The sequence below is a fragment of the Salminus brasiliensis genome, chromosome 22, assembly GCF_030463535.1.
Source record: "Salminus brasiliensis chromosome 22, fSalBra1.hap2, whole genome shotgun sequence".
Classification (NCBI taxonomy): Eukaryota; Metazoa; Chordata; class Actinopteri; order Characiformes; family Bryconidae; genus Salminus; species Salminus brasiliensis.
The window spans coordinates 28,563,203-28,585,812 of NC_132899.1; the positions used below are offsets into that span (position 1 = coordinate 28,563,203).

Genomic DNA, 22,610 nt, shown 5'->3' on the forward strand with positions numbered 1-22,610 from the left:
TTAATAGTATGAATTTGACAAAGGCGATATTTATTGACAATAACTCATTACATCGAAGCAATGGACTCAAGGTTGTTTGGCATTTTCATTAATGTGAACATCTCCACCACCTCTTAACGCTTGTGATGTTGTAAAACTGCTGGTTAAGTATCTCATCCTATCAAGTCATGGCAGTTTGCTGTGTTTTTACACCACAAAGCCTAAGCCAATTGAACTCCACCCCTATACTCTCTCCTCCCAAGAGTTTGCAGTTGTTTCAAAAATGGCCTGACAATCTTCCTTCTCAGATCTGCACTGAGCTCTTTGGACTATCCCATTGTACTGTGTGTTGGGCAGATCCAGGAGTGCTGTCAACTCAACTGACTCCTAAGCCTTGAAAATAGCATTTTAACAAATGGGATGTCACTGATGAGAAGCAACTGAGCATCATGAAAGTAACCAATAGACCCATTTTATTGTGTATTTCTACTTGAGCCATATCTTTTTTCTTTTTTATTTTGTCTTAAACAGCGTCACTGACTACAGCTAGCTCTGATTATGACCCGTGCAGTAACTACACAGTCCTGGACCAGCCCTGGAGAGCTAATAACAGATCAGCAGATAACCTCTGTGATCAAGACTTCAAATGGAATGGCTGGTACCGTCTTCTCTACCATGGGATGAACATACGCATGCCAGAGCGGTGTAGTAGTGGATGTACCACTTCTGCTGCTTTGTGGCTAAACGGCTCACATCCCCAGTTACAGGATGGAGTGGTCAGCCGTCAGATCTGTGGTAATGGTGGATCTAACTGCTGCTATAATTACTACAGCTCCAACTCCATTCGAGTCAAAGCCTGTCCAGGAAATTTTTATGTCTATGAATTTATCAAGCCAATCTCATGTAACTTGGCTTACTGCACAGGTAGGGATAAAGAAACTTTACAGATTTACAGCACAGATTTTAGTGATATTTAATGTTGTAATGTTTACAAAATTGTTTATCCTTGCAGATATTACCACACTAAGCCCAAACAATTCAACAACTGGAGCCATCACCACGGACATGCGTAAGCAGTTGTACTGGTTCTGTATTTATTTTTACTTCAATAACTTATTTAATGTATTGATACACACAAATCATCCCTGAAAGCTGTATTGAGAATAATTGAACAAAAAAACATTAATACATTTTTGTCGTCCTTGTACAACTGTTTCAGCTCCGTGACATTTGTAGGCCTTCAATCACAAACTGCATGTTTCAGTAGGGTTTTGGTCAGGACGTTTTTTGACTGGGCTATTCTAAACCTGTTCTAATATATTTTAAACCACTGTGTGGTAGACATATTTGAGGGCTATGAATCACTGTCTTGCTGCAAGACCCAACTGCGCTTCAGCTTTACCTCATTTCGTCTTCAAACCATGCCTCTACCACCATAACTCTGCTTCATAGTTGCTATGAGCTTCTTACTTTGAAAAAATAGCGTTAGGTGTTCACCTGTGTCAGACAAGAAGCTTCATTTCATATCCAGCTATTCCTAATTATGTCTACTCATTGACCCGACTCTACACTGCATACATAGTTCCTAGGCCCCTGCAACTACGGCAGCATGGGTTATCTTCAATGTTCTCCAAGTTTAGCCATGTAACTCCTCTGCTACGTTCGCTACACTGGCTTCCTATAGTTGCTTCCTGCATCAGATTAAAAACCTGATGCTGGCCTACAAAGCCAAGAATGGACCAGCCCCTCCATACTTGATGGCAATGGTCAACAGCCAGTCTGATCTGTACCAAGTAAAACATGGCTTGACCCGACATCCTTTAATATCCGCGGACGACAAGCATCCAGGATTTTTTATGTACTGGCACTGAAGTAGTCTAACAAGCTTCCTTTGGTTGTCCAAACGGCACAGTCGCTCGACCCTCCTCTTTCAAGAGCACTTGGGTGAAGTGTAGTGTCGAGTGTTGTGGTCACTATACTGCTAAATACCTTCAATGTAAATGTAAAGTTTGTCCAAATATAATCCCTCCTGCTGCCACACCTTGTTCTTAACAAGATTGCTATATTTCACAGCGACGGACGCCAGCTTTGACCCGTGCTACAACTACACTGCCTTGGACAACAACTGGAGAAGCATATACACACCAATGTACAGTGGCCCCAGAGGATATGATGACACACTTGTCGAATGGAAGGGCTGGTATCGACTTTATGTACAGGGACAAAGTGCTCAAATGTCTGAGTGGTGTTTGTACCACGTCACTTGTGGTGGGTATACTCCACTGACGCTCAACGGTTCACATCCCCAGATTGGGGATGGTATTGTCACTCGTGGAGTAATTGGATCTTGTGCATTGCAACTGTCATGCAATTATTATCCGTCCAACCCAATCAAAGTCAAGGCTTGCCCAGGAAATTACTACGTCTATAAACTTGTAAAGCCAGACCTGTCGATCCCTAGGCCTTCATACTGCGCAGGTACAGTAAGACTCTGTCCACTTATTTTTGATTATTGGTATATTCTTAGATTATATCGATATCCTTACATAGAGCTAAGCATCACTCATAAATATTACATTTACTTTTAATTGTGTTGGTCTTCAGAGGCCCATTAGATCAGATACTTTAAGAGGTTGTTTACACCTTGCATTCACATAGGCTGAGTCCCAATTGAATACTACACACTAATGCTATTAAGTATAGACTAAATATATTAGTCATGGGTTTGACAAGTTAGTACCCCATCATCACCTTTTAACTCCATCATCTCTCATTTCTGACTCCACTTACTAGCTTATAGCTATAGCGTATAGCTTATACCTACACTATGTCCAAATGTATATAGACACCCTTTCTAATGAATACATTTAGCTACTTGAAGTTGCAACCATTGCTGACACAGATGTCCAAATGCACACATACACACACCTTGTCTGGTCCCTGTAGGGAAGTATTGGCAAATAAATAGGACTCGTTGGAGCAGAAAAATATGAATCTATTGGCACCATGCCTAATTCCAGGCATGGACTAGAGGGCAATAAAACCCTGTTAGTCTGTTAGTCCTGTTTGTATTGTTTGACTGGTCCCCAGTAACACACCAGTGAAACGAACAATGACAGTAATCAGTTTCTCAACAGCCTCGTAGTATTAAGATCATATTGAATAGTAGAGGGTGTCTTTCATGTGGTTTTTCCTCTACCATTTAACCATAGTCCTAAATTTGTGCTGAGACTGAAATCCAGTCCAGAACCAGTTTAAATAAAACATGCCTGAACATTCCTTAACTGTGTCAAGGTTTAGATTAGACCTTAAAGCGTCACTATGGAGCATTATTACCTTTAAAAATCAGCTTCAAAATCATGCTGATGCTCCACTGCCCTGTAATAGGGAGAATAGGATGTCTGTCGTTGCTACTCCAGGCCTGATACACTGCTAACTGCAGTAGGCAACACTGATGGAACATCGTAAACATCGTACTCATGGAAATGTAGGTGTAAACATCCCCAGAATGCACTGTAATCGGATTATGATTGGATTGCGATGTCTGGACATAGTTAGGCAAGCAGAAATGTGTCTCTCTTGCTCTGTGTGTGTGTGTGTGCTTATGCTTATCTCTATTAACTGGCTGGCCGCTGCATAACAGAGTGCTGTTTGAAGACTTTTTGATAGAGCTGTCACTGACCGTGTTTCCATGACAGTTTCTTTTAGCAACTCCAGCGCAGACCCCTGCTACAACTACACCGTCCTGAACGATCCTTGGAGAAGCACCAATAGCGCCGCCACAACTACACGTTGTGATACCAGCGTAAACTGGGTGGGCTGGTATCGGCTTTTCTATCAAGGACAAAGTGCCAAGATGCCAGAGTCGTGTGTCAGTTCAAACTTCTGTGGCACCACTTCCCCACTTTGGCTCAGTGGCTCTCACCCACGACTGGAAGATGGGGTGGTAGTCCGACCAATCTGTGGTAGCTATTCTAACCTTTGCTGCTATTTTCATTCCTCCCCAATTCGAGTGAAGGCTTGCCCAGGGGATTACTACGTGTATGAGTTCATCCAACCAAACTTCTGCAATGGAGCCTACTGCATAGGTAATGCACTGAAACATCTAAATATAATGTTCACAAATTCTAGGTTTGCAAACATGTAGGAGATACTTTTACACCTAATTTCCAAACCTTTGCCATATCTGTGCCACCTCTTCACTGGTCAAAGCCATCACTAAATTCTCCATTCTTTATTTCAGATGCTAGCAGCGTAACTGGTCAAACCAACACGACAACAGTGACCACACAAAGTAAGAAGGGATTCTTGTTGTAGACTTCAAATCTACACTCTGAGCCCATTTATATGTAGGCTTTGTGATTTTATGCCAGTGCATTGCTTGTTTGGTTGGAACCCATTTTTGTCCCCTTAGTTTCTCTCAGTAGAAAGTTTCTCCAGAAGGCTTTTTCTTCATTCATGTGGTCAGCTGTACACTTTAGTTAAGCTTAAAGGTGTTGAATTTGGAGCAGAGGCTTCTTTCTTGGACTACAGCCATGGTGTTGTAAACCCCGCCTCGACTGTAGACAGTGACACTGGTGGTTCTTTTTTGGACTGCTTGCATTGTCCCCCCAAGATGATTACATACTCGACTAAAAAGCTAAAAAGTGGCCAAGCTAATCATCTACGCTTATCAGCTACAATAATCATCTTCGGTCTTTTGGAAAATTAACCTCTTATTCATGTACTGGCCCTCTAAACTCTTTCCCAATTACCTATAAGGCACCACTTACAAAAGACTTGATCACTGTTGTTGCTGTTTCCAAACCTTTGCCATATTTGTGCCACATCTTTACTGGCCAAAGCCATCACTAAATTCTCCATTCTTTATTTCAGATGCCAGCAGCGTAACTGGTGAAACCAGCACGACAACAGTGACCACACACAGTAAGAAGGGCTTCTTGTTGTAGACTGCAAATCTAAATCCTGGGCGATCATTTGTTTGTAGGCTTTGTGATTTTATGCCAGTGCATTGCTAGTTTGGTTGGGACTCATTTTTGTCCCCTCAGTTTCTCTCAGTTGTAATGTTCAAGACAGTAAATCAACACACTTTTACTGGTATAGGTGGAATGACCCTTTAAATTGGGACTGGAACCAACCAGCCTCCTGATCCACCTTAAATCCATCTAAATGAATAAATGATTTTTTTACTGTCAAAACTTTCCTAAGGGGAATAATTGGATTTCCATATGATATCAGTCTGTCTGTTACTGTTCTCTGTTTGGATCTGCCTGTGTATTCTGGTGCTTTCAAAGTTACCACTGTAGAGTCCGTAGTCAGAAATCTCATTTCCCTTCCCGGTCAAGGACATTAAGTGTACGGAGCTGTATGTAATGGAGCCACAGCGCCACTGTCCTGCCTATAGTTACCCCACTATCTCGGCCAGTGGCTACTCCAGTTCATGGCTGAAGACGCTACCAGTCCAGCCTTGTTCTGAACATGCTGACCTATATACTGCTATGTAGGCAACTAAAGACATCATCACTGTATGCTCGCGAGGTCTGTGCCTACAGATGGTCTACAGATCAGACCATTCTGCCAGGGTATAGTCGGATTTAGGCTGATGTACAGCTGTGTGTTGGTCTACAGATGATGTTGATGTACAGGAGCTGTTTTGTATATATGGCTAGTAGGACTGGAATTCACTCTGGTATGGTGGTCAGAAAATAGTTGACCAGGTTGGTGCAGCATAGTGGAAGACTGGGTCCCTGGACAAGACTCTCTACACTACACTCACCTACCTGTTTAGCATGTTACAAAAATAAGTCTTGTATCTGCATCTCTCATTCTACCTAATTTTATTTTAGGGTAAGACACCTTCAGATTATTTGCCTGAACCAATCACCAATACCCACAGCTGACTTCTACTTTCCAACAACCCATCTCCCTCTTTCCTCCCCTGACTCGTAATACTCCCATTACCAACATGTTTACAAGCTCAAAGTAACTTTCCACACTCCGGTCCCAACCAATGTTTCCCTATTGAGCACTGGTTCCTCTCAAGGTTTCATCCTAACTTCCCAGGGAGTTTGTCATTACTTCTGTTGCCCTTGCTTGTTTGGGGTCTAGGCCCAGATTCTTATTACTCACTAGCAACACAATGTGAAGATAAGCCAGTGCAATTGGAACTGCAAAACAGTCAGTCAAACACCTGCCATCTAACACACCTCTATGCCAGTAGGTCCACTTGTGCTCAAACTCACATGTTGAGTTCTATTCCTAGTATCTACAGTTGTCATCATTGTCAGTTGAATCAGCATGTCCCACATGCTGGACGTTGTTCAGATCCAGGTTCCTTGAATGAAAATAGTTTTAGCGAATGAGACGTTACTGATGAGAAGAAAGTAGACCAATAGACCAAATAGACCAATAGACCCACTGTATTGTGTTTTTCTTCTCAAAACACTTGAGGCATACCTTTCTTATACTTTTATTGTCTTTAACAGCATCACTGACTACAGCAAGCTATGACCCGTGCAGTAACTACACAGTCCTGGACCAGCCCTGGAGAGCTAATAACAGATCAGCAGATAACCTCTGTGATCAAGACTTCAAATGGAATGGCTGGTACCGTCTTCTCTACAATGGGATGAACATACGCATGCCAGAGCGGTGTAGTAGTGGATGTACCACTTCTGCTGCTTTGTGGCTAAACGGCTCACATCCCCAGTTACAGGATGGAGTGGTCAGCCGTCAGATCTGTGGTAATGGTGGATCTAACTGCTGCTATAATTACTACAGCTCCAACTCCATTCGAGTCAAAGCCTGTCCAGGAAATTTTTATGTCTATGAATTTATCAAGCCAATCTCATGTAACTTGGCTTACTGCACAGGTAGGGATAAAGAAACTTTACAGATTTACAGCACAGATTTTAGTGATATTTAATGTTGTAATGTTTACAAAATTGTTTATCCTTGCAGATATTACCACACTAAGCCCAAACAATTCAACAACTGGAGCCATCACCACGGACATGCGTAAGCAGTTGTACTGGTTCTGTATTTATTTTTACTTCAATAACTTATTTAATGTATTGATACACACAAATCATCCCTGAAAGCTGTATTGAGAATAATTGAACAAAAAAACATTAATACATTTTTGTCGTCCTTGTACAACTGTTTCAGCTCCGTGACATTTGTAGGCCTTCAATCACAAACTGCATGTTTCAGTAGGGTTTTGGTCAGGACGTTTTTTGACTGGGCTATTCTAAACCTGTTCTAATATATTTTAAACCACTGTGTGGTAGACATATTTGAGGGCTATGAATCACTGTCTTGCTGCAAGACCCAACTGCGCTTCAGCTTTACCTCATTTCGTCTTCAAACCATGCCTCTACCACCATAACTCTGCTTCATAGTTGCTATGAGCTTCTTACTCTGAAAAAATATCGTTAGGCGTTCACCTGTGTCAGACAAGAAGCTTCATTTCATATCCTGCTATTCCTAATTATGTCTACTCATTGACCCGACTCTACACTGCATACATAGTTCCTAGGCCCCTGCACTTGTGGCAGCACGGGTTATCTTCAATGTTCTCCAAGTTTAGCCATGTAACTCCTCTGCTACGTTCGCTACACTGGCTTCCTGTAGCTGCTTCCTGCATCAGATTCAAAACCCTGATGCTGGCCTACAAAGCCAAGAATGGACCAGCCCCTCCATACTTGATGGCAATGGTCAACAGCCAGTCTGATCTGTACCAAGTAAAACTTGGCTTGACCCGACATCCTTTAATATACGCGGACGACAAGCATCCAGGATTTTTTTATGTACTGGCACTGAAGTAGTCTAACAAGCTTCCTTTGGTTGTCCAAACGGCACAGTCACTCGACCCTCCTCTTTCAAGAGCACTTGGGCGAAGTGTAGTGTCGAGTGTTGTGGTCACTATACTGCTAAATACCTTCAATGTAAATGTAAAGTTTGTCCAGATGTAATCCCTCCTGCTGCCCCACCTTGTTCTTAACAAGATTGCAATATTTCACAGCGATGGACCCCAGCTTTGACCCGTGCTACAACTACACTGCCTTGGACAACAACTGGAGAAGCATATACACACCAATGTACAGTGGCCCCAGAGGATATGATGACACGCTTGTCGAATGGAAGGGCTGGTATCGACTTTATGTACAGGGACAAAGTGCTCAAATGTCTGAGTGGTGTTTGTACCATGTCACTTGTGGTGGGTATACTCCACTGACGCTCAATGGTTCACATCCCCAGATTGGGGATGGCATTGTCACTCGTGGAGTAATTGGATCTTGTGCATTGCAACTGTCATGCAATTATTATCCGTCCAACCCAATCAAAGTCAAGGCTTGCCCAGGAAATTACTACGTCTATAAACTTGTAAAGCCAGACCTGTCGATCCCTAGGCCTTCATACTGCGCAGGTACAGTAAGACTCTGTCCACTTATTTTTGATTATTGGTATATTCTTAGATTATATCGATATCCTTACATAGAGCTAAGCATCACTCATAAATATTACATTTACTTTTAATTGTGTTGGTCTTCAGAGGCCCATTAGATCAGATACTTTAAGAGGTTGTTTACACCTTGCATTCACATAGGCTGAGTCCCAATTGAATACTACACACTAATGCTATTAAGTATAGACTAAATATATTAGTCATGGGTTTGACAAGTTAGTACCCCATCATCACCTTTTAACTCCATCATCTCTCATTTCTGACTCCACTTACTAGCTTATAGCTATAGCGTATAGCTTATACCTACACTATGTCCAAATGTATATAGACACCCTTTCTAATGAATACATTTAGCTACTTGAAGTTGCAACCATTGCTGACACAGATGTCCAAATGCACACATACACACACCTTGTCTGGTCCCTGTAGGGAAGTATTGGCAAATAAATAGGACTCGTTGGAGCAGAAAAATATGAATCTATTGGCACCATGCCTAATTCCAGGCATGGACTAGAGGGCAATAAAACCCTGTTAGTCTGTTAGTCCTGTTTGTATTGTTTGACTGGTCCCCAGTAACACACCAGTGAAACGAACAATGACAGTAATCAGTTTCTCAACAGCCTCGTAGTATTAAGATCATATTGAATAGTAGAGGGTGTCTTTCATGTGGTTTTTCCTCTACCATTTAACCATAGTCCTAAATTTGTGCTGAGACTGAAATCCAGTCCAGAACCAGTTTAAATAAAACATGCCTGAACATTCCTTAACTGTGTCAAGGTTTAGATTAGACCTTAAAGCGTCACTATGGAGCATTATTACCTTTAAAAATCAGCTTCAAAATCATGCTGATGCTCCACTGCCCTGTAATAGGGAGAATAGGATGTTTGTCATTGCAACTCCAGGCCTGATACACTGCTAACTGCAGTAGGCAACACTGATGGAACATCATAAACATCGTACTCATGGAAATGTAGGTGTAAACATCCCCAGAATGCACTGTAATCGGATTATGATCGCGATGTCTGGACATAGTTAGGCAAGCAGAAATGTGTCTCTCTTGCTCTGTGTGTGTGTGTGTGCTTATGCTTATCTCTATTAACTGGCTGGCCGCTGCATAGCAGAGTGCTGTTTGAAGACTTTTTGATAGAGCTGTCACTGACCGTGTTTCCATGACAGTTTCTTTTAGCAACTCCAGCACAGACCCCTGCTACAACTACACCGTCCTGAACGATCCTTGGAGAAGCACCAATAGCGCCGCCACAACTACACGTTGTGATACCAGCGTAAACTGGGTGGGCTGGTATCGGCTTTTCTATCAAGGACAAAGTGCCAAGATGCCAGAGTCGTGTGTCAGTTCAAACTTCTGTGGCACCACTTCCCCACTTTGGCTCAGTGGCTCTCACCCACGACTGGAAGATGGGGTGGTAGTCCGACCAATCTGTGGTAGCTATTCTAACCTTTGCTGCTATTTTCATTCCTCCCCAATTCGAGTGAAGGCTTGCCCAGGGGATTACTACGTGTATGAGTTCATCCAACCAAACTTCTGCAATGGAGCCTACTGCATAGGTAATGCACTGAAACATCTAAATATAATGTTCACAAATTCTAGGTTTGCAAACATGTAGGAGATACTTTTACACCTAATTTCCAAACCTTTGCCATATCTGTGCCACCTCTTCACTGGTCAAAGCCATCACTAAATTCTCCATTCTTTATTTCAGATGCTAGCAGCGTAACTGGTCAAACCAACACGACAACAGTGACCACACAAAGTAAGAAGGGATTCTTGTTGTAGACTTCAAATCTACACTCTGAGCCCATTTATATGTAGGCTTTGTGATTTTATGCCAGTGCATTGCTTGTTTGGTTGGAACCCATTTTTGTCCCCTTAGTTTCTCTCAGTAGAAAGTTTCTCCAGAAGGCTTTTTCTTCATTCATGTGGTCAGCTGTACACTTTAGTTAAGCTTAAAGGTGTTGAATTTGGAGCAGAGGCTTCTTTCTTGGACTACAGCCATGGTGTTGTAAACCCCGCCTCGACTGTAGACAGTGACACTGGTGGTTCTTTTTTGGACTGCTTGCATTGTCCCCCCAAGATGATTACATACTCGACTAAAAAGCTAAAAAGTGGCCAAGCTAATCATCTACGCTTATCAGCTACAATAATCATCTTCGGTCTTTTGGAAAATTAACCTCTTATTCATGTACTGGCCCTCTAAACTCTTTCCCAATTACCTATAAGGCACCACTTACAAAAGACTTGATCACTGTTGTTGCTGTTTCCAAACCTTTGCCATATTTGTGCCACATCTTTACTGGCCAAAGCCATCACTAAATTCTCCATTCTTTATTTCAGATGCCAGCAGCGTAACTGGTGAAACCAGCACGACAACAGTGACCACACACAGTAAGAAGGGCTTCTTGTTGTAGACTGCAAATCTAAATCCTGGGCGATCATTTGTTTGTAGGCTTTGTGATTTTATGCCAGTGCATTGCTAGTTTGGTTGGGACTCATTTTTGTCCCCTCAGTTTCTCTCAGTTGTAATGTTCAAGACAGTAAATCAACACACTTTTACTGGTATAGGTGGAATGACCCTTTAAATTGGGACTGGAACCAACCAGCCTCCTGATCCACCTTAAATCCATCTAAATGAATAAATGATTTTTTTACTGTCAAAACTTTCCTAAGGGGAATAATTGGATTTCCATATGATATCAGTCTGTCTGTTACTGTTCTCTGTTTGGATCTGCCTGTGTATTCTGGTGCTTTCAAAGTTACCACTGTAGAGTCCGTAGTCAGAAATCTCATTTCCCTTCCCGGTCAAGGACATTAAGTGTACGGAGCTGTATGTAATGGAGCCACAGCGCCACTGTCCTGCCTATAGTTACCCCACTATCTCGGCCAGTGGCTACTCCAGTTCATGGCTGAAGACGCTACCAGTCCAGCCTTGTTCTGAACATGCTGACCTATATACTGCTATGTAGGCAACTAAAGACATCATCACTGTATGCTCGCGAGGTCTGTGCCTACAGATGGTCTACAGATCAGACCATTCTGCCAGGGTATAGTCGGATTTAGGCTGATGTACAGCTGTGTGTTGGTCTACAGATGATGTTGATGTACAGGAGCTGTTTTGTATATATGGCTAGTAGGACTGGAATTCACTCTGGTATGGTGGTCAGAAAATAGTTGACCAGGTTGGTGCAGCATAGTGGAAGACTGGGTCCCTGGACAAGACTCTCTACACTACACTCACCTACCTGTTTAGCATGTTACAAAAATAAGTCTTGTATCTGCATCTCTCATTCTACCTAATTTTATTTTAGGGTAAGACACCTTCAGATTATTTGCCTGAACCAATCACCAATACCCACAGCTGACTTCTACTTTCCAACAACCCATCTCCCTCTTTCCTCCCCTGACTCGTAATACTCCCATTACCAACATGTTTACAAGCTCAAAGTAACTTTCCACACTCCGGTCCCAACCAATGTTTCCCTATTGAGCACTGGTTCCTCTCAAGGTTTCATCCTAACTTCCCAGGGAGTTTGTCATTACTTCTGTTGCCCTTGCTTGTTTGGGGTCTAGGCCCAGATTCTTATTACTCACTAGCAACACAATGTGAAGATAAGCCAGTGCAATTGGAACTGCAAAACAGTCAGTCAAACACCTGCCATCTAACACACCTCTATGCCAGTAGGTCCACTTGTGCTCAAACTCACATGTTGAGTTCTATTCCTAGTATCTACAGTTGTCATCATTGTCAGTTGAATCAGCATGTCCCACATGCTGGACGTTGTTCAGATCCAGGTTCCTTGAATGAAAATAGTTTTAGCGAATGAGACGTTACTGATGAGAAGAAAGTAGACCAATAGACCAAATAGACCAATAGACCCACTGTATTGTGTTTTTCTTCTCAAAACACTTGAGGCATACCTTTCTTATACTTTTATTGTCTTTAACAGCATCACTGACTACAGCAAGCTATGACCCGTGCAGTAACTACACAGTCCTGGACCAGCCCTGGAGAGCTAATAACAGATCAGCAGATAACCTCTGTGATCAAGACTTCAAATGGAATGGCTGGTACCGTCTTCTCTACAATGGGATGAACATACGCATGCCAGAGCGGTGTAGTAGTGGATGTACCACTTCTGCTGCTTTGTGGCTAAACGGCTCACATCCCCAGTTACAGGATGGAGTGGTCAGCCGTCAGATCTGTGGTAATGGTGGATCTAACTGCTGCTATAATTACTACAGCTCCAACTCCATTCGAGTCAAAGCCTGTCCAGGAAATTTTTATGTCTATGAATTTATCAAGCCAATCTCATGTAACTTGGCTTACTGCACAGGTAGGGATAAAGAAACTTTACAGATTTACAGCACAGATTTTAGTGATATTTAATGTTGTAATGTTTACAAAATTGTTTATCCTTGCAGATATTACCACACTAAGCCCAAACAATTCAACAACTGGAGCCATCACCACGGACATGCGTAAGCAGTTGTACTGGTTCTGTATTTATTTTTACTTCAATAACTTATTTAATGTATTGATACACACAAATCATCCCTGAAAGCTGTATTGAGAATAATTGAACAAAAAAACATTAATACATTTTTGTCGTCCTTGTACAACTGTTTCAGCTCCGTGACATTTGTAGGCCTTCAATCACAAACTGCATGTTTCAGTAGGGTTTTGGTCAGGACGTTTTTTGACTGGGCTATTCTAAACCTGTTCTAATATATTTTAAACCACTGTGTGGTAGACATATTTGAGGGCTATGAATCACTGTCTTGCTGCAAGACCCAACTGCGCTTCAGCTTTACCTCATTTCGTCTTCAAACCATGCCTCTACCACCATAACTCTGCTTCATAGTTGCTATGAGCTTCTTACTCTGAAAAAATATCGTTAGGCGTTCACCTGTGTCAGACAAGAAGCTTCATTTCATATCCTGCTATTCCTAATTATGTCTACTCATTGACCCGACTCTACACTGCATACATAGTTCCTAGGCCCCTGCACTTGCGGCAGCATGGGTTATCTTCAATGTTCTCCAAGTTTAGCCATGTAACTCCTCTGCTACGTTCGCTACACTGGCTTCCTGTAGCTGCTTCCTGCATCAGATTCAAAACCCTGATGCTGGCCTACAAAGCCAAGAATGGACCAGCCCCTCCATACTTGATGGCAATGGTCAACAGCCAGTCTGATCTGTACCAAGTAAAACTTGGCTTGACCCGACATCCTTTAATATACGCGGACGACAAGCATCCAGGATTTTTTTATGTACTGGCACTGAAGTAGTCTAACAAGCTTCCTTTGGTTGTCCAAACGGCACAGTCGCTCGACCCTCCTCTTTCAAGAGCGCTTGGGCGAAGTGTAGTGTCGAGTGTTGTGGTCACTATACTGCTAAATACCTTCAATGTAAATGTAAAGTTTGTCCAAATATAATCCCTCCTGCTGCCACACCTTGTTCTTAACAAGATTGCTATATTTCACAGCGACGGACCCCAGCTTTGACCCGTGCTACAACTACACTGCCTTGGACAACAGCTGGAGAAGCATATACACACCAATGTACAGTGGCCCCAGAGGATATGATGACACACTTGTCGAATGGAAGGGCTGGTATCGACTTTATGTCCAGGGACAAAGTGCTCAAATGTCTGAGTGGTGTTTGTACCATGTCACTTGTGGTGGGTATACTCCACTGACGCTCAATGGTTCACATCCCCAGATTGGGGATGGCATTGTCACTCGTGGAGTAATTGGATCTTGTGCATTGCAACTGTCATGCAATTATTATCCGTCCAACCCAATCAAAGTCAAGGCTTGCCCAGGAAATTACTACGTCTATAAACTTGTAAAGCCAGACCTGTCGATCCCTAGGCCTTCATACTGCGCAGGTACAGTAAGACTCTGTCCACTTATTTTTGATTATTGGTATATTTTTAGATTATATCGATATCCTTACATAGAGCTAAGCATCACTCATAAATATTACATTTACTTTTAATTGTGTTGGTCTTCAGAGGCCCATTAGATCAGATACTTTAAGAGGTTGTTTACACCTTACATTCACATAGGCTGCGTCCCAATTGAATACTACACACTAATGCTATTAAGTATAGACTAAATATATTAGTCATGGGTTTGACAAGTTAGTACCCCATCATCTCCCTACCTTTTAACTCCATCATCTCTCATTTCTGACTCCACTTACTAGCTTATAGCTATAGCGTATAGCTTATACCTACACTATGTCCAAATGTATATAGACACCCTTTCTAATGAATACATTTAGCTACTTGAAGTTGCAACCATTGCTGACACAGATGTCCAAATGCACACATACACACACCTTGTCTGGTCCCTGTAGGGAAGTATTGGCAAATAAATAGGACTCGTTGGAGCAGAAAAATATGAATCTATTGGCACCATGCCTAATTCCAGGCGTGGACTAGAGGGCAATAAAACCCTGTTAGTCTGTTAGCCCTGTTTGTATTGTTTGACTGGTCCCCAGTAACACACCAGTGAAACGAACAATGACAGTAATCAGTTTCTCAACAGCCTCGTAGTATTAAGATCATATTGAATAGTAGAGGGTGTCTTTCATGTGGTTTTTCCTCTACCATTTAACCATAGTCCTAAGTTTGTGCTGAGACTGAAATCCAGTCCAGAACCAGTTTAAATAAAACATGCCTGAACATTCCTTAACTGTGTCAAGGTTTAGATTAAACCTTAAAACATCATTATGGAGCATTATTACCTTTAAAAATCAGCTTCAAAATCATGCTGATGCTCCACTGCCCTGTAATAGGGAGAATAGGATGTCTGTCGTTGCTACTCCAGGCCTGATACACTGCTAACTGCAGTAGGCAACACTGATGGAACATCGTAAACATCGTACTCATGGAAATGTAGGTGTAAACATCCCCAGAATGCACTGTAATCGCATTATGATTGGATCGCGATGTCTGGACATAGTTAGGCAAGCAGAAATGTGTCTCTCTTGCTCTGTGTGTGTGTGTGCTTATGCTTATCTCTATTAACTGGCTGGCCGCTGCATAACAGAGTGCTGTTTGAAGACTTTTTGATAGAGCTGTCACTGACCGTGTTTCCATGACAGTTTCTTTTAGCAACTCCAGCGCAGACCCCTGCTACAACTACACCGTCCTGAACGATCCTTGGAGAAGCACCAATAGCGCCGCCACAACTACACGTTGTGATACCAGCGTAAACTGGGTGGGCTGGTATCGGCTTTTCTATCAAGGACAAAGTGCCAAGATGCCAGAGTCGTGTGTCAGTTCAAACTTCTGTGGCACCACTTCCCCACTTTGGCTCAGTGGCTCTCACCCACGACTGGAAGATGGGGTGGTAGTCCGACCAATCTGTGGTAGCTATTCTAACCTTTGCTGCTATTTTCATTCCTCCCCAATTCGAGTGAAGGCTTGCCCAGGGAATTACTACGTGTATGAGTTCATCCAACCAAACTTCTGCAACGGAGCCTACTGCATAGGTAATGCACTGAAACATGTAAATATAATGTTCACAAATTCTAGGTTTGCAAACTTGTTTGAGATACTTTTACACCTAATTTCCAAACCTTTGCCATATCTGTGCCACCTCTTCACTGGTCAAAGCCATCACTAAATTCTCCATTCTTTATTTCAGATGCTAGCAGCGTAACTGGTCAAACCAACACGACAACAGTGACCACACAAAGTAAGAAGGGATTCTTGTTGTAGACTTCAAATCTACACTCTGAGCCCATTTATATGTAGGCTTTGTGATTTTATGCCAGTGCATTGCTTGTTTGGTTGGAACCCATTTTTGTCCCCTTAGTTTCTCTCAGTAGAAAGTTTCTCCAGAAGGCTTTTTCTTCATTCATGTGGTCAGCTGTACACTTTAGTCAAGCTTGAAGGTGTTGAATTTAGAGCAGAGGCTTCTTTCTTGGACTACAGCCATGGTGTTGTAAACCCCGCCTCGACTGTAGACAGTGACACTGGTGGTTCTTTTTTGGACTGCTTGCATTGCCCCCCCAAGATGATTACATACTCGACTAAAAAGCTAAAAAGTGGCCAAGCTAATCATCTACGCTAATCAGCTACAATAATCATCTTCGGTCTTTTGGAAAATTAACCTCTTATTCATGTACTGGCCCTCTAAACTCTTTCTCAATTACCTATAAGGCACCACTTACAAAAGACTTGATCACTGTTGTTGCTGTTTCCAAACCTTTGCCATATTTGTGCCACATCTTTACTGGCCCAAGCCATCACTAAATTCTCCATTCTTTATTTCAGATGCCAGCAGCGTAACCGGTGAAACCAGCACGACAACAGTGACCACACACAGTAAGAAGGGCTTCTTGTTGTAGACTGCAAATCTAAATCCTGGGCGATCATTTGTTTGTAGGCTTTGTGATTTTATGCCAGTGCATTGCTAGTTTGGTTGGGACTCATTTTTGTCCCCTCAGTTTCTCTCAGTTGTAATGTTCAAGACAGTAAATCAACACACTTTTACTGGTATAGGTGGAATGACCCTTTAAATTGGGACTGGAACCAACCAGCCTCCTGATCCACCCTAAATCCATCTAAGTGAATAAATGATTTTTTTAACTGTCAAAACTTTCCTAAGGGGAATAATTGGATTTCCATATGATATCAGTCTGTCTGTTACTGTTCTCTGTTTAGATCTGCCAGTGTATTCTGGTGCTTTCAAAGTTACCACTGTAGAGTCCGTAGTCAGAAATCTCATTTCCCTTCCCGGTCAAGGACATTAAGTGTACGGAGCTGTATGTTATGGAGCCACAGCGCCACTGTCCTGCCTATAGTTACCCCACTATCTCGGCCAGTGGCTACTCCAGTTCATGGCTGAAGACGCTACCAGTCCAGCCTTGTTCTGAACATGCTGCCCTATATACTGCTATGTAGGCAACTAAAGACATCATCACTGTATGCTCGCGAGGTCTGTGCCTACAGATGGTCTACAGATCAGACCATTCTGCCAGGGTATAGTCGGATTTAGGCTGATGTACAGCTGTGTGTTGGTCTACAGATGATGTTGATGTACAGGAGCTGTTTTGTATATATGGCTAGTAGGACTGGAATTCACTCTGGTATGGTGGTCAGAAAATAGTTGACCAGGTTGGTGCAGCATAGTGGAAGACTGGGTCCCTGGACAAGACTCTCTACACTACACTCACCTACCTGTTTAGCATGTTACAAAAATAAGTCTTGTATCTGCATCTCTCATTCTACCTAATTTTATTTTAGGGTAAGACACCTTCAGATTATTTGCCTGAACCAATCACCAATACCCACAGCTGACTTCTACTTTCCAACAACCCATCTCCCTCTTTCCTCCCCTGACTCGTAATACTCCCATTACCAACATGTTTACAAGCTCAAAGTAACTTTCCACACTCCGGTCCCAACCAATGTTTCCCTATTGAGCACTGGTTCCTCTCAAGGTTTCATCCTAACTTCCCAGGGAGTTTGTCATTACTTCTGTTGCCCTTGCTTGTTTGGGGTCTAGGCCCAGATTCTTATTACTCACTAGCAACACAATGTGAAGATAAGCCAGTGCAATTGGAACTGCAAAACAGTCAGTCAAACGCCTGCCATCTAACACACCCCTATGCCAGTAGGTCCACTTGTGCTCAAACTCATATGTCTGAGTTCTCTTCCTAGTATCTACAGTTGTCATCATTGTCAGTTGAATCAACATGTCCCACATGCTGGACATTTGGTTCACAGTCCAACCATTACGCGCTGAAGTTCAGGCGTACTCTACATATGGTCAACATAACTCAAGAGCTTGGAACAGTTACTTATTTATTCAAGATTTTTGGGGACTGGCATTTTTGGGAAAACGCAGAAGCCACCTAATCAGATCTGCACTGAGCTCCTTGGACTTTCCCATTATACTGTGCATTGTTCAGATCCAGGCTCATTGAATGAAAATAGTTTTAGCGAATGCAATGTTACTGATAAGAAGAAATATCTGTCCTAATGGTGGACTTGACTGCTGCAGTACCTCGTACAGATCCACCTCCATTCATGTCAAAGATTGCCTAGGAAATTTTTCTGTCTATGAATTCATCAAGCCAGTTCCATGTAATTTTGTTTACTGATTAATTTAAGTGATACTTCATGTTGTAATATTTATAAAAATAAATTATTTATCCTTGCAGATATCAGCACACTAACTCCAAACAATTCAACAACTGGAGCCATCACCACGGACATGCGTAAGCGGTTGTACTGGTTCTATATTCATTTTTACTATTGACTGCTTCATTATTATCCCTGTGGGACGAACAGGACTACCTCCTTCTTTTCAATAGCTATTTAAACCCTGGACTTGAGTATTCCAAGGCCAGATTTAAGAAAAATAGGCTTAAAATTTAGGGACTAGTTTGAAAAGTGAATTTTTCAAAGAGTTAATGATTGCTAACTAATGGTACATTTTTAGAAACACTTAATAGTGTAATCGCAAAGTTGTTTGGAACACTGTAATACCTTGTTTTCAAACTTTATGGCTTGTTAAAAAAAAGTACCTCCCTAGACAAATCAATTAAGTTTCACAGGGACTTATTTATGCTATGACATCCTAATCCCTACGGAAATGTGATTGGCCATAAGTTTCACCATTTTTATTAAGTCACCATCTTCACATATAGTCTGTCAAATCAATGCTTCATTGCTATGAAACAGTTATTTAAGCATTTAAAGTGCCCTCTATAGAGCCACATGCATGTAAAATTTAGACCTTTGAAGTTAACTTGAAAGAAAGCCATCACAAACTAATCTATTCTTTATTTCAGATGTTAGCAGTGTAACTGGTCAATCCAACTCAACAACAGTCACCACACACAGTAAGAAGTGCTTTCTGTTCAGTCATTGTTCATTGGAATGCCTTATCTACAGTGGGGCAAAAAATATTTACTCTTACTGAGAAAGATGAGAGAGGTCTGTCATTTTCATCATAGATACACTTCATCTATGAGAGAAAAAATGAGAAATAAAATTCAGGAAATCACATTGAAGGATTTGTAATTATAATTGTAAATTATGGTGGTAAATAAGTATTAGGTCACCCACAAACAAGCAAGATTTCTGGTTCTCACAGACCTGTAACTTCTTCTTTAAAGAAGCACTTCTGTCCTCCACTTGTTACCTATATTAATGGCGCCTGTTTGACCTCGTCCTTAAACAGTCAGACTCCAAACTTAACTAATGGCCAAGATCAAAGAGCTGTCGAAGGACACCAGGAAGAAAATTGTAGACCTGCACCAGGCTGGTAAGAGTGAATCTACAATAGGCAGGCAGGTTGGTGTGATTAAATCAACTGTGGGAGACCATTGATAATCTCCCTCAATCTGGGGTCAAAATGATCATGAGAACGGTGAACAACAATTCCAGAACTACATGGAGGGACCTGATGATTGACCTGCAGAGAGCTGGGACCAAGACAACAAAGGCTACCCTCAATAACACAGTACGCCGAGAGGGACTCAAATCCTGCAGTGCCAGGCGTGTCCCCCTGCTTAAGCAAGTACATGTCCAGGCCCGTCTGAAGTTTGCCAGAGAGCATATGGACGATCCAGAAGAAGATTGGGAGAATATCATGTGGTCAAATGAAACCAAAATAGAACTTTTTGGTAAAAACTCGTTGTGTTTGGAGGAAGAATAATGCAGAGTTGCATCCCAGGAACACCATACCTACTGTAAGCATGGGGGTGGAAACATCATGCTGTGGGTCTGTTTTTCTGCAAAGGGGACAGGATGACTGATCCGTGTTAAGGGAAGCAGTGCCAGCTGCTCCTGTTTTCAGTTCTGATCCGGCAGTGGCATCTGCGCCTACTACAAGGCAAGCAGTGCCAGTTGCCCCTATGTCTAGTCATGTCCAGGCAGTGGCATCTGCGTCTACTACCAGGCTAGCAGTGCCAGCTGCCCCTGTTTCAGCTCCAGCAGTGGCGTCTATGCCTACTTCAAGGCAAGCAGTGCCATCTGCCCGTTTCTAGCTCTGTTCAAGCAGTGGTGTCTGTGACTGCCCCAAGGCAAGCAGTGCCCACAGCTCCTGTTCCTGTGAAGGCAGTGCCCACCGCTCCTGTTTCTGTGAAGGCAGTGACCACCGCTCCTGTTCCTGTGAATACTATGCCCACCGCTCCTGTTCCTGTGAAGGCAATGCCCACTGCTCCTGTTCCTGTGAAGGCAGTGCCCACCGCTCCTGTTCCTGTGAATACTATGCCCACCGCTCCTGTTCCTGTGAAGGCAATGCCCACTGCTCCTGTTCCTGTGAAGGCAATGCCCACCGCTCCTGTTCCTGTGATGACTATGCCCACCGCTCCTGTTCCTGTGACTGCTGTGCTCACCGCTCCTGAAATGACTGTGCCCAAAGCCCCTGCTCCTGTGATGGTGGCAGCCGCCGTGTCTGTTTCCGACACTCCCGCTCCAAGCTCGTATGCTCCTGACTCTGTGCCGGCTCCTAGACCGTACGTCCCTGACTCTGTGTCTCATACGTTTTAGGTCATGCACCACGGCCTATATGCAGAACTGTGCCCAGGCTGGCCCCTCAGACTGCACCTCAGCTTTTTGCCAGTCCTGGGCTTGGCAACTCTATGTTGTTGTCCGATGTCTGTCCCTGTTCTGGACCCTGTTTCTGGTTTTGGTTTAGCCCCTTTACCGATCACTGTGGTTGTTTCTGTCCCCGTTCCTGTTTTTGTTCCGGTCCCTCTGTCCATTCCTGTCCAGTCTCATGTCCCGCCTCATGCCGCGTTCCCTGTCCAGCGCACTGTGTGCATTTCTTGCCTCCTCCTTTTGCCGGCTCCAGGGGGTTTGGTTTTATGCGCCCAGAAGTTGCACATTTGTCGTGACTCCCTTGTTAGGGACTCTGTGATGGCTGCCCCTGTTGTCATGTCTGATTCTCTTTTGTGTTACTATGTGCTCCCAAGAATGGCACTGTTTGTGTCTTGTCTGCCTTGTCTTCTAGTACCTTTTTGTAGAAAATATTTCTCTAAATGGTTTATGTTTTGACACTTTTTTGCCATGTAGCTGATGGGAAATGTGTGACCCAGGGTTGGAACCTGTATCTCTTTGCTTTGCAGAGTCAGACCCATGTGAGGCGTTGAACTGCACTAAGGATGAGTGGTGTGGACAGAAAAATCACATCTATGGCTGCTTCTGTAACCAGAATCATAACGGATCCAACTCTGAGATTTATGGTACAGCCCACCGACACCATTGTTGGATGATCCTATTTCTGTTTCTGTTAGACATAAATAATCTGATGCGCTCTCCCTCTCAGACTCCAGAGAAATCTGCGAGAGCAGCTCTGGCACTTTATCTCTGTCCCGGTGTCAGCTGTTTGAAGCCGGCTTCACTCCAGGCAAGATCCACCTCAATGACCCCAGCTGCAGAGGAACCATTCGGAATGGCAGACTGGAGTTTCGCTTTGACAATGATGACCACATCTGCGGAACAAACCTTTGGGTACAGTAAATGCAATAAAGCCAGCCACTGTGGTCATTAATTCCCATTCAGAAATGAGAAATTGTTGGTTAATGAAAGAAAAACCCACACTGGTCACAGAAATGACTTGAATCTGACAAAACTAATAATTAATAAAAATGTTCATAGCATTTTTATTTGTTATTACTTTTGTCAGATTCAAGTTATTAACGAGTGAAACTCAGACATTGCTTTTCAACCATGCTTCAACATAATAATTTAGAGGTTGGTTAATGAAAGAAAAACCCACACTGGTCACAGAAATGACTTGAATCTGACAAAACTAATAATTAATAAAAATGTTCATAGCATTTTTATTTGTTATTACTTTTGTCAGATTCAAGTTATTAACCAGTGAAACTCAGACATTGCTTTTCAACCATGCTTCAACATAATAATTTTAAATAATAAACTCATGAAACAGGACAAAAACCTGGACAGAAATGATGCTACCCTTAACTTAATCTTTTGTTGCACAACCTTTTGAGGCAATCACTGCAATTAAACGATTCCTGTAACTGTCAATGAGATTTCTGCACCTCTCAGCAGGTATTTTGGCCCACTCCTCATGAGCAAACTGCTCCAGTTGTCTCAAGTTTGAAGGGTGCCTTTTCCAGACAACATGTTTCAGCTACTTCCAAATATGC

At 42.6% G+C, this 22,610-nt stretch overlaps 1 protein-coding gene across 1 annotated transcript in view; it reads left to right on the plus strand.

Moving 5' to 3' along the window:
• Positions 1-22,610, plus strand: part of LOC140544436 (uncharacterized) — a 36,249-nt gene that overhangs the window by 9,213 nt on the left and 4,426 nt on the right. Inside the window, exons 3-10 of the mRNA XM_072667958.1 lie at positions 992-1,048; positions 2,053-2,457; positions 3,678-4,067; positions 9,623-10,012; positions 20,450-20,948; positions 21,208-21,311; positions 21,561-21,677; positions 21,761-21,945. Coding sequence (XP_072524059.1) covers positions 992-1,048; positions 2,053-2,457; positions 3,678-4,067; positions 9,623-10,012; positions 20,450-20,948; positions 21,208-21,311; positions 21,561-21,677; positions 21,761-21,945 — 2,147 coding nt within the window. The remainder of the gene's footprint in view (positions 1-991; positions 1,049-2,052; positions 2,458-3,677; positions 4,068-9,622; positions 10,013-20,449; positions 20,949-21,207; positions 21,312-21,560; positions 21,678-21,760; positions 21,946-22,610) is intronic.